Source organism: Rhamphochromis longiceps, linkage group LG6, assembly GCF_057381845.1.
Source record: "Rhamphochromis longiceps isolate RC_006_pf linkage group LG6, R_longiceps_female_GT1.1, whole genome shotgun sequence".
Classification (NCBI taxonomy): Eukaryota; Metazoa; Chordata; class Actinopteri; order Cichliformes; family Cichlidae; genus Rhamphochromis; species Rhamphochromis longiceps.
This window is the reverse complement of record NC_140562.1, coordinates 34,502,311-34,515,210: the sequence shown is the minus strand read 5'-3', so window position 1 is coordinate 34,515,210 and position 12,900 is coordinate 34,502,311. Positions and strand designations below refer to the sequence as shown.

The 12,900-nt window shown below is 39.1% G+C and overlaps 1 protein-coding gene across 1 annotated transcript; it reads left to right on the top strand.

Moving 5' to 3' along the window:
* The first annotated feature begins 4,038 nt into the window (after window positions 1-4,038).
* Window positions 4,039-12,816, top strand: pdcd4b (programmed cell death 4b). Its single transcript, XM_085410358.1, has 12 exons — window positions 4,039-4,145; window positions 4,602-4,707; window positions 4,973-5,290; window positions 7,119-7,213; window positions 7,355-7,468; window positions 7,635-7,856; window positions 8,983-9,080; window positions 10,718-10,832; window positions 11,600-11,707; window positions 11,891-12,001; window positions 12,092-12,231; window positions 12,331-12,816. The coding sequence occupies exons 2-12, from the start codon at window positions 4,665-4,667 to the stop codon at window positions 12,389-12,391; spliced, it is 1,425 nt and encodes a 474-aa protein (XP_085266484.1). The 5' UTR covers window positions 4,039-4,145; window positions 4,602-4,664; the 3' UTR covers window positions 12,392-12,816.
* Window positions 12,817-12,900: the final 84 nt, after the last annotated feature.

The window sequence follows — 12,900 nt, the reverse complement described above, 5'->3', positions numbered from 1 at the left end:
TCTAAGGCTGTTTTTGTTTTGTTTTTTCCCTTTCCCCCCCACATGCGATTGTGAACTTCAGTATCCGTCAGGGAAAACTATTTTTATTTTATTTAACCTTTATTTAACCAGGAATGTCCCGTTGAGATCAAAGACCTCTTTTTCAAGGGAGTCCTGGCCAAGAGGCAGCACATTTCAAGACAAATACATACGAACAAACAAAGTTAAAATTACACAAAACAATTACACATTATTGAGGCAGCCTGTAGGCCTTTGAGTTTAGTTTTAAAAACATTTAAAGACAACAATTCAGTTAGTTTCCAGTCTTTCTGTAACATGTTCCATGAAAAAGGCGCAGAGTGGACAAAGGCTTTCTTACCCAGCTCTGTGCGGACAAGGGGAACAGACAACAGCAGCTGATCATTTGAGCGCAAGGAGTAAGAACCACTATTTGTCCTTGTGACCAAAGTACAAATATAAGGAGGCAGCAATCCAAGCATAGCTTTGTAAATAAAAGTGTACCAATGCCCCTGTCTTCTAATGGCCAAAGAAGGCCATTTTACTCTTAAGTACAAATCACAGTGATGGGTCAGGTATTTACAATTGGTAATAAACCTCAAGGAAGCATGATACATCGTGTCCAACATTAGAAGACATGAAGAAGAAGCGTTCATATACAGAATGTCACCATAATCTAACACAGATAAAAAGGTTGCAGTGACAAGACGTTTTTTTACTGCAAAAGAAAAGCACTGTTTATTACGGAAGAAAAAACGAAGTTTAAGTCTCAGTTTCTTTACTAGTCTCTCTATATGTGGTTTAAAGGTGAAGGAGTCATCAATCCAGACACCAAGGTATTTATATTCATGAACTATCTCTATGACATTTCCTTCAAGGGTGGACACCACTGGAATAGGCTCCGGGACCTTCTTTGACTTGGAAAACAACATTAGCTTAGTCTTGTCAGCATTGAGAACTAATTTTAGCTGAATAAGTGAATGCTGGAAAGCAACAAAGGCTTTCTGTAAAGTTTCAATGGCCTGAGCAAGAGATGATCCATAACAGTAAATAACTGTGTCGTCAGCATAAAAATGCAAATTTGTGTCTGAGACATTTTGACCCAAGTCATTGATATATAAAAGGAACAGAAGGGGACCCAAAACTGAGCCCTGTGGCACCCCCTTGTGGACAGCAACAAATTTAGAACAAAGACCTTCAAGTTTAATGCACTGGGTTCTATTTTTCAGATAATTTGAGAACCACGCTAATGCATGTTCTGACAATCCAAGGCTGAGCAGTCTGTTTTTTAGGACTGCATGATCAACAGTGTCAAAAGCTTTTGAGAGGTCAATAAAGAGTGACGCACAGTACAATTTCTTATCAAGTGCCACAATAATATCATTTATCACTTTCATAGTGGCAGTGTTAGTACTGTGTTTTTTCCTGAAGCCTGACTGAAATTTGGAGACAATATCATTAGAGTACAAAAACTCTTTCAACTGGTCACAAACTAGAGATTCCAGGATTTTGGATAAAACACACAAATTTGATATTGGCCTATAATTAGTCAACACCGATGGATCACCTCCTTTCAACTATACGACTATACGTCCTTTAGATTAATAATGTTTCAGTGATACAAAAGATCTTTATTTTCTCTTTTATGTTGAATGTAATTCATAGGACAATCCCAGTCATATTTGCCAAGACATGTAATGCCTTAGATATGAAACTTCAACTGGACCATGTGTTTAACTTAAACATGAACTGTTTCATGTTACGACAATTTGTTACGGAGGGATTATCAAGCTCACACTCTGTTTTTGTATACTGTGAATACTGATCCTGTGACTTCAGCAATATAGTATTATTTTTCTTTGACAGACTTCTTGACTTTTTGATGGAAAACACTTGAATAAACCATGTGAATGTCTCAAATTAGCCATCTTCCTTTCTTGAACAAAAAACAGATTCGATCATTTTGCTTTAGCAGCTTTTTTGTGTGTAATAACCTTGAAAGGCAGCGCTGTGAAAGAGCTCCACCAAGTGTTGAGGCAAAAAAAACCCCCACTACATCCATGTAATTCTGCAATAAATCTACTGCTGTAAACAGAAATGTAAAACCCAGAGAAAGTTTTTAAATGCAGATGCGTGTTTTTTATTTCATCATTATTTGTTTACTGTGATAAATTTGAATCTGCTGGTTACTCACAATATGCAAAAATCCGGATCGCACTACAAAAACTGGAAATGCTGTCAATTGCAAAAATCCTTTTGAGTGACCTTATAATGAAAATGTTGTAATGATAATTTAAGTTTGTTCATACATGAGGTTTTCAGAATTTTAGTTATTCACTTAAAATACCAATTTTAAAAATGGAAGATTGGCCATGTACCCCACTTTTCAACTACATGTATTTTTTTTATAACGTTTAGTGAAATTATCATTACATTAAATTAAGTATAATATTGCCATGGTGGAAAAAAATCAGTTTTTAATATCAATTAAACATCAGTTGTCCCAATGTAACTGGTGTTAACATACAAAACGTTTTTGTTAAAGTAATGCATCATCCCTTTATATCAATAGGTCTGGAACTAGAAACTGGAAGTGAGATATACAGTACGTAATAAATTTATTAGACCACCTGACATGAAAAAAAAACCAACAATAAAAAACATAACACATTTTTTGAAAGCTGTCACAGTCTTGTTTAAAACTAAAAATTATATTGGTATTTATTAGCCATATAAAATGAATTCATGTTTCTACACTCAAATCTTAGCCAGAACAAGTATAACATTCAATCACTTAAACCAATTTTTATGTTCAGAAATGAAAGTAAGGAATTATAAATGTGAATTATAAAGTCTGGTGGCCACATTTTGCAGACTCTCCAATACTGACTGTAACTTGGATAGCCTCCTCCTTTCTGAAGCCTCTGTCAGACAGTCAAGCTCCACACCCACAACGGTACTGGCATTCGGATTAGTGTACTGAATCTGTTATTTTTCCACCACACTCAGTGTAATGCCCTAGCACACAACAGCAAAGAGCATGGTACTGTCCAGCACAAACTCATAAAAGATCCTGAACAGCTGTAAAAGGAGCTCAGTCATCTCTGAAAATAGAAACAGAGGCCTTCTGTGTTTTTGATGAAGTCCAGTTTATTGTCATGAACACCAAAGTATTTGTAATCATCTACTTTCTCCACACAGACCCAGTGGATGAAAAGAAGGGTCACTGGTGTTCGTGGCTACCTCATCCACAACCACTTTTTAGTGTTTAGTGTTTGCCACATTAAGATGCAGATGGTTTTACTCACTCCTTGTGACCAAGTTGTCCACCACAGCCTTATGCTCTTTTTCATCACTCTCTGTGATACATAGAGAGGTTGATGAGGAAGAAGGGCCATTTAATGGTAGAGAATTTATGCATATTTTGCATTACAAACTGTCAAAAATAAAAAATTAAGGAGGTTGGTGGGGAAGGTGCAGTGGATGAATGAATAAAGGAATGCTTTTGATTTGATTGAAGATATGTGGCAGCTATTTTGTTAAAATTGCCCTTGTATGTCATACTTTACACATGCCTACATGCTGGTTTAGCAATTAGTGATGGAATAAGCAAAAGTTTTAGCACTAGCATCTCAATATTCTTCCTCCATTATTGATTTTAGACGATTTTGGTGAAAATAAAAGACATTTATATAAATTTAGACATATACTTTAATCTTTATTTAAAAAAAAATACAAATATAAATGTATAAAGTACCACACAAATAGCTTATATTTTAATAATGTCTTATCCTAGGCTATCGATAATGTAACGTCAATAAGACCATAGCTTTATTATTATTATTTTTGGAAACCTGCATGTTGCAGCTGCCAGTACATGCCATTTTTGCCAATAAATGACTTCTATGTATAGAAAGTGCAGCTCCGCGACATCGCCGACAGAGGGCAGCACTTAATAAAGCACACGGGCCTCACAGAAATTGCGAGAAGGAAATCCGTGTTGCATGCTGATTGGCTCTTTCTTTAAAAAACCTTTCCCCCAGCCAATGAGCAAAGGAAAAACATTGGCCTAAGTGCCAGCGTTACCTGTCAGTAAAACAAAAACAACAGTGTTCGTGTCACAGTTTGGAGCTTGGACACAGCAGACGGTCGGAGATTTTTCTGTTGTTTTTTTTTTTTTTTTTTCCTCCAATGCTGTGATTTATATGACAGCGTATATAAAGATATTAGGATTTTATAGATGTATTTCAAGATGGAGAACGAGCTCGCGACTTTGCAATTTGACATTATGTTTAATTGACGTTCGGGCTTCGAGAAGAAGAGCTAGATAACCGTTAGCGACGCATAAAACGCCTACAAAAGTGCGGATATTGGACGGTGTGGGCGTTTTATTCGTTGATACGCGCACGGAGATAGATTTTTAAAGCAGTTACATCTCCTAGCAGTGAATATTTAAGCTAATGTAGCGTTAGGCATTGTTTATCAACAGTGCGACTTTGAATGAACAGGGGGAGGGGGGAGGCGTGGTGTTACTGAATCTTGTCTGGGCTTGTTATCGACGCACGTCCACACATAAGGTGACAGTTTCTTGTTCGTTATTGCAGGTATCGCTTGAAATTCTGTTTTTGCGCCGTTCTGTCGCAAAAGCTTCTTTTCTACTGTAAATCATGGCAGCTGACTGCGAGGCCTGGCTGAACGCAAACCCCGTGGGTAAGTGTGAGCATTTAGAGCCATTTAAGTATTGTGCTTCATCAGCTGGATAGGATGTGGGGCAGTGGGGTTTTTTTTTCATGCGGAAGTGGGTGAAAGTATGTTATCTTGCACTGTGTACAGATTCGGTTACTTTTTTTACTCCCCCTCAGCTGTAGTCTGTGTTTAAGTGCAGATAGAAATTAACTGCATGCATGCATATTGTCAATCAAATCAAATCAAACCAAACACGAACTCACCACAATTTTCTCTTGTAAACCAACAGAGATTGGAGACCTGAGTGACTCTTTTGTATCTGGGGAGGAAGACAATGGAGGTTTCATTATCGCTAATAAAAATATTAACAACGAGATCAATGGCAACTGGGTGGCCTCCTCTAGCAACAGCATCCATGAGGCACGTCTGAAGGCCAAGGCCAAGCGGAGGCTGAGGAAGAACTCCTCCAGGGACTCTGGCAGGGGGGACTCGCTCAGCGATAATGGAGATGTGGTTAGGGGAACTTCAGTGGCACCCACAAGTCCCAAGAGCAAGCTGTTAGACAGAAAGTCCCGGCTCGGGAAGGGCAGAGGCCTCCCAAAGAAAGGTAAGAGCATATTATTAAATGAAGAACGTAGCACAGTTGTAACCAAAGCACGGTCGTTATCAAAGGCATGTGAATGTTTATCAAAGAGCCATTTGTATTTCAGATTCCCAGACTTCAAAGGGAAGGTGCTACATCCACACATTCATGTAGTGCTGTCATCCATTCTTGTTGTTGTTGTCGTTGTTGTTTTTATTTTATGGAAGCCATAAACCAATTAACAAGTAAACAAATGGCTCCGACTCACTTGTATCCTTTTTTTCCCCTTGTCATCTGCTCAGCCAAGCCTTTCTGGAAATTTCCAGGCTTCTTTGCAGAATGGTGAATGCCCCCCTTCCCCAAAAATAGCATTGTAACATAATCGTTCGTTGTAACTAGTTTTGTTAATAGGAGGTCTAATTTATTTATTTTTTTTGTTGTGAGAAGGTTAAAATAAAAACAATCCTGGTACCATTTTGTGTATAATGTACCACTAACTGCTTTCGTTGTTGATATTAATGCACAGGATGTGACATGAATAGTCCATCTTTAAGATAACTATTGGATGCACAGGTGCTGTTTAAAGTTACAGTCACAAGGCTTATAGAGCATCTGATTTCCCGTGTTTTTGTTGTCTATCTATTTGGGTGTAAAGCAACATTAACGCTATAGATAATTATGCTATTGAAAATATAATTTTTTCAATCAGCTGGAAATGTTGCATAATGGCTTCTCTGACCTGCCAACGTTTTGCCTCTTGTATAGGTTGTATAGATAATTGTTGATCTATAAGTAGATGAGAGTTTAGCAAAGTGTCAGCATTTTCCAATCCTTCGGCCACCTCTCGCTGCAGATCTTCAGTGATGTCAGCATACAGTTCTCGGTTACAGTATGTGTCCCTGCAGACTGCAGTACAGTTCAGGCACTTGACTCTCCCCATGGGCATGTCTAGTTTCTCCCTGCGCAGAGCCTGCCCTCTTTTGTTTCTCTTTCTTTTTTTTCCTCGATTGCGTAACAGAACTGCCACACTATCAGAGCCTGGCAATTTGAGCTTGTAGCTTTCCTGCATGAAAATTTTATGCATTTAAGGTTTGGAAAAAGTGTAATGTTTAAATGCTAAAGCTTGGCGGTTTTCACAACCAAGGTGGACTCTGCTAAATATAGTGACATGTCGTATGCCACATACTGGGTGGGAGACTATTGGAGGTTTTAAGGGATGTCTCACAAGCTGCTTTGGCATTCAGCTTCTTAAACCGTCTGCAATCTGCCAGTGCTGACCTCAGAACTGGCAGATGTTTGCTGCTTGTGTCTACACAGAAAATGTAGCCTGGGAAGCATGTTGGCAGCAGCTTCAGTTCTCTGCATGTATCTGCATAGGGAGTATTTAGCGAGTAGACCCCCATATACCAACACAGTGATGCATGTAACATACAGGAACTTGACTGGAGTGAAGTGATTTTTGGATTGGTACAAATTATGCAGACAGATTGATTAAATTTAGACTAAATGCTAATGGAAAAACAAGAGTATTTTTCCCTTTTTTTATGACTAGAAGCCCATTTCTTAAAGGAAGTTTGTACTCTATGACCAAAGCAAGTCAGGATATTCAGGAAACATGCAGTAAATGAAGTATCAGTAGCTGTTTTAGTTCAAAGTAGAGCACCAAATGCATTTCACATTTTAAGCTTATGACTAAATTCAGTCCTGTTGTCAAACCTGTTTGTACACTTGATAATGAAACAATAAGATTTGCCACTACATGTGGGGCACTAAAGCTTTTAAAAGAGAAAAAGAAAGCACTTTGACAATGTCACGCATCACAATTCATATTGTCACTGCCCTTTGTCTCCAGGTGGGGCTGGAGGAAAAGGTGTATGGGGCAGATCTGGTGAAGTTTATGAACCAGAGGCAGTAGATGAAAGAGACCCCAACTATGATGAAGATCAGGTAATTGTTGTGCTGACATCACCTGGATTATTATTATTATTATTATTATTATTATTAACACAGGCTCTTCTACAAATGTAAAAAAAAAAGGATACATGTTCCACAAACAAGTGTGACTGAAGTGCGATTCTGCTTTGTCAGGAAAACTGTGTGTATGAGACGGTGGTCCCCCCGTTGGATGAAAGGGACTTCGAGAAGACTGTTACCCCCATAGTGCAAGAGTATTTTGAACATGGAGACACAAATGAAGTAGCGGTGAGTGTTACCAAGTTAATGTAGATGCATACTGGCAGTTGAGGTGAGCTACTCTATTACAGAAGCTGAGATCAACACACAATAAAAAAAAAAAAAAAAAAAAAAAAAACTGATATTAACACAACCATGAATTCTAAGACAAGTTGGTGTCCTTTTCCTTTTCCAGGAGCTGCTTGCAGAGCTGAACCTGGGGCCTATGCGGAGCGTGGTGCCCTCACTGGCTGTAGCACTGGCCCTGGAGGCCAAAGCCAGCCACCGAGAGCTCACCTCCAGGCTGCTGGCTGACCTTTGTGGGCCTGTTTTATCCCACGGCGACATGGAAAAGTCATTTGACAAACTCCTCAGAGAGTTGCCTGATTTGGTACTAGACACACCTGGGGCTGCTCAGGTGAGTGTTTGGAGACAAATGTGTGTATACTTAGTCCCCAGATAGCAACTTATTCTGTTTGTGTGTTTTCTAGTTACTTGTTTCTTGAGGATATGAGTCCAAACTAGGTCTTTGCAGTTAAACAAAAGAACTTCAGTTATAATTCTGGCTTTCAGCGATAATTGGAGCAAGATAATCGAGATAAAACAAGTGGTAAAGGACATTTAACAAACTGACTTCCTGAAGAATAATTATTTCAAGTCAGTCCCTTTAAAGAAGATAACAGTTTTAACACTCGTCAGCTAGAAGTATGCTTTTTGTTTGAAGTGTTAACATAGCTTGTGGTTGAGCACAGGGGAACAACGCTGTGGGGTTTTTCTTTTCTTTTTTTTTTCTTGTGTGTTGGTGTGCGAGAGAGAGCCGGTGTGTTTTTTAGAGCTCTTTCCCTTTCGGCCTGCACAGACATGAGATCTGTGGCTATTGTCTAACTGTGCTCGCAAAAAGCAAGCTCAGCAAAGGACGCTAAAAGGGTTATTCTGCGTACTTCCCCCCGCACCCCTCCTCTCGCCATCTCATTGGGTCTCGCTGGTCATGTCTGTCCCACTCTCCAAATTCTCAGTGGGTTTAAAGGGACATTATGATAGCGCCCTGCCCCCACTTCCTTCCCTTCGCGCTTTCGCTCTCTCAGTTTCACACACAAGCCCGCACACGCCCCCTTACTCCTCATTTGCCTGTCGGTCTAGACACAGCAGTGGGTCAGCTGAGATGTAGCTGCCTCTTGTCTGTACAGGAACAATGAGCAACAGTGAGCCCAGGCTTTGTGGAGGCCAGAAGAGCAAAGGCAGCTCTTTCATTTTCCTCATACACGTGCTCACACTACTGTAAACAAAGAGACACGTGCAAGTGAAGCAACAGTCAGTCATCTGTCCAGTCAGTGTTTTTGTGGGGCCTCCAAACTGAAGCTTGTAAACTACGAATAATCTTATTGTTGCAGGCTGTGGAAAGCCGACTTTATTTATGCCGAAAATAAATGACCAGCCAATCATATCTCCTGATTTAGTGGGTTAGCAGCTCTAAGAAACAGGAACATGGTGCAAGAGTGTTTAAAATTATTTGCTTTTTTCCCATCTTTGTATCTCTCTTTTAGTTGGTGGGTCAATTCATTGCACGAGCTGTAAGTGACCAAATATTATCAAAGACCTACATCGAAGGCTACAAAGGAAAAGTTGACTGTGAATATGCAAGGTATGTCATTCTTGGAGTCCACCACAATAGCTTAGCATGATGAAACAAGGAGTTTTATTCTTTCTCCCTTTAAATAATCTCTTCTAATTTGCTAGCCTTAGCAAACAGAAGGTTTGTGGCAGTAGGTGGGGAGCTGTTGGCCTGGTATTACCACATTAGGAACATTTCTCTGCCGTCAGAAACAGAGCAATTAATCTGGCGAGTCTGAAGCTTTTGGCTCACAGGGATTACTTGTTCATACACTGACCTCATTATTTTAAACGTTGACCATGTTAAATATGAGCACCTAACTATAAATAATAATGAGCGTAATAATTTCTGTTGAAAGGATCAGGGTACATGTTAAGTTTGTATTTTAGCTATACCATATGTAATTCTATACGAAAAACTGTATACAAAATCTGTATTTCAGATTTTGGGTTAGATCAAAGTTTGCTAAATAAATAGGCAGTAAATATTTTACAAAAATTTTCTTTGGGTTTTACTCTGGAGCTCGAATAAAATGATAGCAAAAATGTTTTTGTTTTTTTTTTCTGTCTCAGAAAATACATTTGTATAAATCTCTTGAAACTCATAATATTTGCCAGCTGTAGCCTATGTGGGGTAATAGTTAGGATGGACGGTTGAAAATTTTGTTTTTTATTATTGTTTTTTTAAATGGCACAAAGATGTCCAAATCATTAACTTTGTTTTTAAAAAGTTCATGGAGTCAAAAAGGAATAAGTTTGTTTTGTGTTTTTTCACAGAAATTAAAAATGTCTTCATATATAGCCAGATCTTTTAGCAATAAACTGATTTCAAACCCACAATAGGTTGCTTTTATTATATTGCTTTAATGGTTAGTTACATGTTTGTCTGCACCATTTGCATTTTGAGAGATCAGGGTAATTATAGCTGTTGGAATAATGCAATAAGTCAATGTGATTCATGAGAAAAGAGGATTTAGTTTAGCCTTGTGATCAGCTGTTCTTGTTGTCCTCTAATTGGAGAGCAGCAGGTTAACACGAACAGTATTGTTTAAAACGTTTTTGCCAGTGATGTGAGGATGCTTTCAAAAATATTGCCATTTATATTGTTTATCTAGAAACTGAATAAAAGTGTGCATTTATAAAAAAGGACAACAAAACAATATCTAATAAAAATAAAATGTTGGGATCATGATTTGCTTTTGAAACTGCACCAGTTCTCACAGTGTACAAGGTGTTTGGGGCAGGTTGGTTGAATGAAGACTGCCTCAGTGCCCATGTTTTTATGTAATCCCAGACTGACTCTTGTTTTTTGTGATCAGGGCTCTGTTAGGACCAGACCATCTGTTGCAGGACTCTTCTTCTTTTTTTTTTTTTTTTTTCTTTTTTTTCCTTCTTCTTGTTAAGAGTTTGTACTACATGTTGCCTGTCTAATTTGTATCTAAGAATGCAAATGTCCAATTTTCCTTGCTAGCTTGCTATTTGGAGAAATGTAGATTGAGGGTAGAGGATTTAAAGTTCCCAATGAGGAAGTGTGCATCATGTGTGTTGACTCCAGCACGCTCTACTCAGGCACCACCTCTTTTAAACATTACAAGCAACTCTCCAAAACAAGGAGAGAGAGTTTAGGTTAAAGTTTTATAAACCTTGTGTGTATCACTTTCTTCTCAGGGCGGCTCTGGACCGAGCAGCTGTGCTACTGAAGATGAGTATGGGTGGGCTTCGCATAGATAGCCAATGGGGGACAGGTGGAGGCCAGCAACCAGTCATACAGCTCATCAAAGAAGTAGGTTATATGAAGCAGAATCAAGTACACTCTGAAATGAAAGCAGTTTTTCTGAATTGTAATTGGTTCTTATTATAAAGCTCGAATAAAATTGAAGCAGCACTGTACAGTCTTCATCATGTATTTGGGGGGTTGTAGAACTTCTTCCTAAAATGCAAACCGTGCCATGTTGATGAACCGGTCCTGCCTGGTCTCGTTGTTGTTTTCAAAATAGCAGTCATATGTGGGAGAAACGTTAAGAGGTCTGAAAGCGAGGAATTGGTGAAGTAAAAGTATCCCAAAAAAACTTTTCACAACTTTTGAGCAGTTGTGTGTAAAATGGGCACATGGGCGATCGTGGCTCAAGAGTTGGGAGTTCGCCTTGTAATCGGAAGGTTGCCGGTTCGAGCCCCGGCTCAGACAGTCTCGGTCGTTGTGTCCTTGGGGCAAGACACTTCACCCGTTGCCTACTGGTGGCGCCAGTGTCCGGCAGCCTCGCCTCTGTCAGTGCGCCCCAGGGTGGCTGTGGCTACAATGTAGCTTGCCATCACCAGTGTGTGAATGGGTGGATGACTGGTTGTGTAAAGTGCTTTGGGGTCCTTAGGGACTAGTAAAGCGCTATACAAATACAGGCCATTTACCATAAAATATGTCTGTTTTCATCACTTTCAAGTGAAATTGGAAAGCAGATGGCAGCAGACTTGCGTTTTGTTTTTCTTTGTGTAGCTCTTTGTTACTGTATGGATATTGCCATAACAAAAATTCTCATTTGTATTCTGTCATGCCAGATGAACCTTCTTCTGAAGGAGTACATCCTATCTGGTGACAGCAAGGAGGCTGAGCGATGCCTCAGAGATCTTGAGGTTCCCCATTTCCATCACGAGTTTGCCTATGAGGTAAATTCATGGCTACATTTGATGTAGCAGCAGACACATTAAATGCAGTCTAAATGTAAAATGTTATAAAACTACTGAAACATTTTATCTGTTTTGAGGGGATTTCTTTAGCTTTACACCCTTAATGTTGCATTGTGTGGTCTTCAGTTAAATTAAACACAGGATTGTGAATGTTTCTCGCAGGCGATAGTGATGGTGTTGGAGTCTAATGGAGAGAAAACTTTCAAAATGGTTCTGCAGCTACTCAAGTCACTCTCTGTGTCCTCCGTGATTACTGTGGACCAAATGAGAAGGGTATGGTGCCACCTGGTGTGTGAATTATGCACTGCTTTTTTTTTTCTTTTTTTTTTGTAGCCCTGTAAAATGGTTGTCTTTTTCTTGTAGGGCTACCAAAGAGTTTACATGGACATCGCTGAGATCAACATTGATGTCCCTCGTGCATACTTTATCTTGGAGCAGTTTGTTGACAAGAGCTTCAGCATGGGAATCATTGATGTAAAGTTGAGGGATCTCTGTCCCTGTCGGTAAGCACGCTGGTTTTCACACACATCTGATCTGACACTCGTCTCCAGAGATGTGCTTCTGTTTTTGTTAATCATGTTGTTGCTCTCATCTTCTCTCAGGGGCCGTAAGAGGTATGTCAGCGAGGGAGACGGTGGTGTTGTCAAACTTGAAAGCTACTGAGAAGACTTTGTGTGCCATATTACCCCAAAAAACATAAAGCTACTTTTTTACTTGCATATTTTTCAAAGTACCTGAAAAATGGTTTTTCTCCTTTCTAATGGTCAAAAGAAGGTACATTTCCAAAATTGAGGTAAGGGTAATTTAAACAAAAATGCACTTGTGATTGAAACTAAAGTAGATCACTCTCTCCAAGGTGTTTCAATATAAACATTTACATAAGCTAGCTCTTAAAGTGCCACACCTCTCCGTGTCAGTCATTCCACATTGTTTTGTACAGTATTTTCTTGTTTTCACTGCCACTCCTTTTGTGTTTTCTAGAAAGCAGTGTTTGTATTGACATGACTGGTTTGTGTCAAGAGCTTTATAAAAATGTATTAAAAAAAAATAAAATAAAAGAGAGTTTGTTGGTTCAATGCAATACTGGCTTCCAAACTAGCTACTGTTTCTATGCTGTGCTAGGTTTTCAGTCTTTAATCACACATCCGTGGCACGAGTTCTGTGCAAAAACG

Excerpts from the sequence above, each read along its gene's own strand:
- pdcd4b (XM_085410358.1), top strand. The coding sequence starts at position 4,665 with ATGGCAGCTGACTGCGAGGCCTGGCTGAACGCAAACCCCGTGG. Across the intron at positions 7,469-7,634 it reads GAGACACAAATGAAGTAGCG|GAGCTGCTTGCAGAGCTGAA; the intron begins GTGAGTGTTACC and ends TTCCTTTTCCAG. Across the intron at positions 12,232-12,330 it reads AGGGATCTCTGTCCCTGTCG|GGGCCGTAAGAGGTATGTCA; the intron begins GTAAGCACGCTG and ends ATCTTCTCTCAG.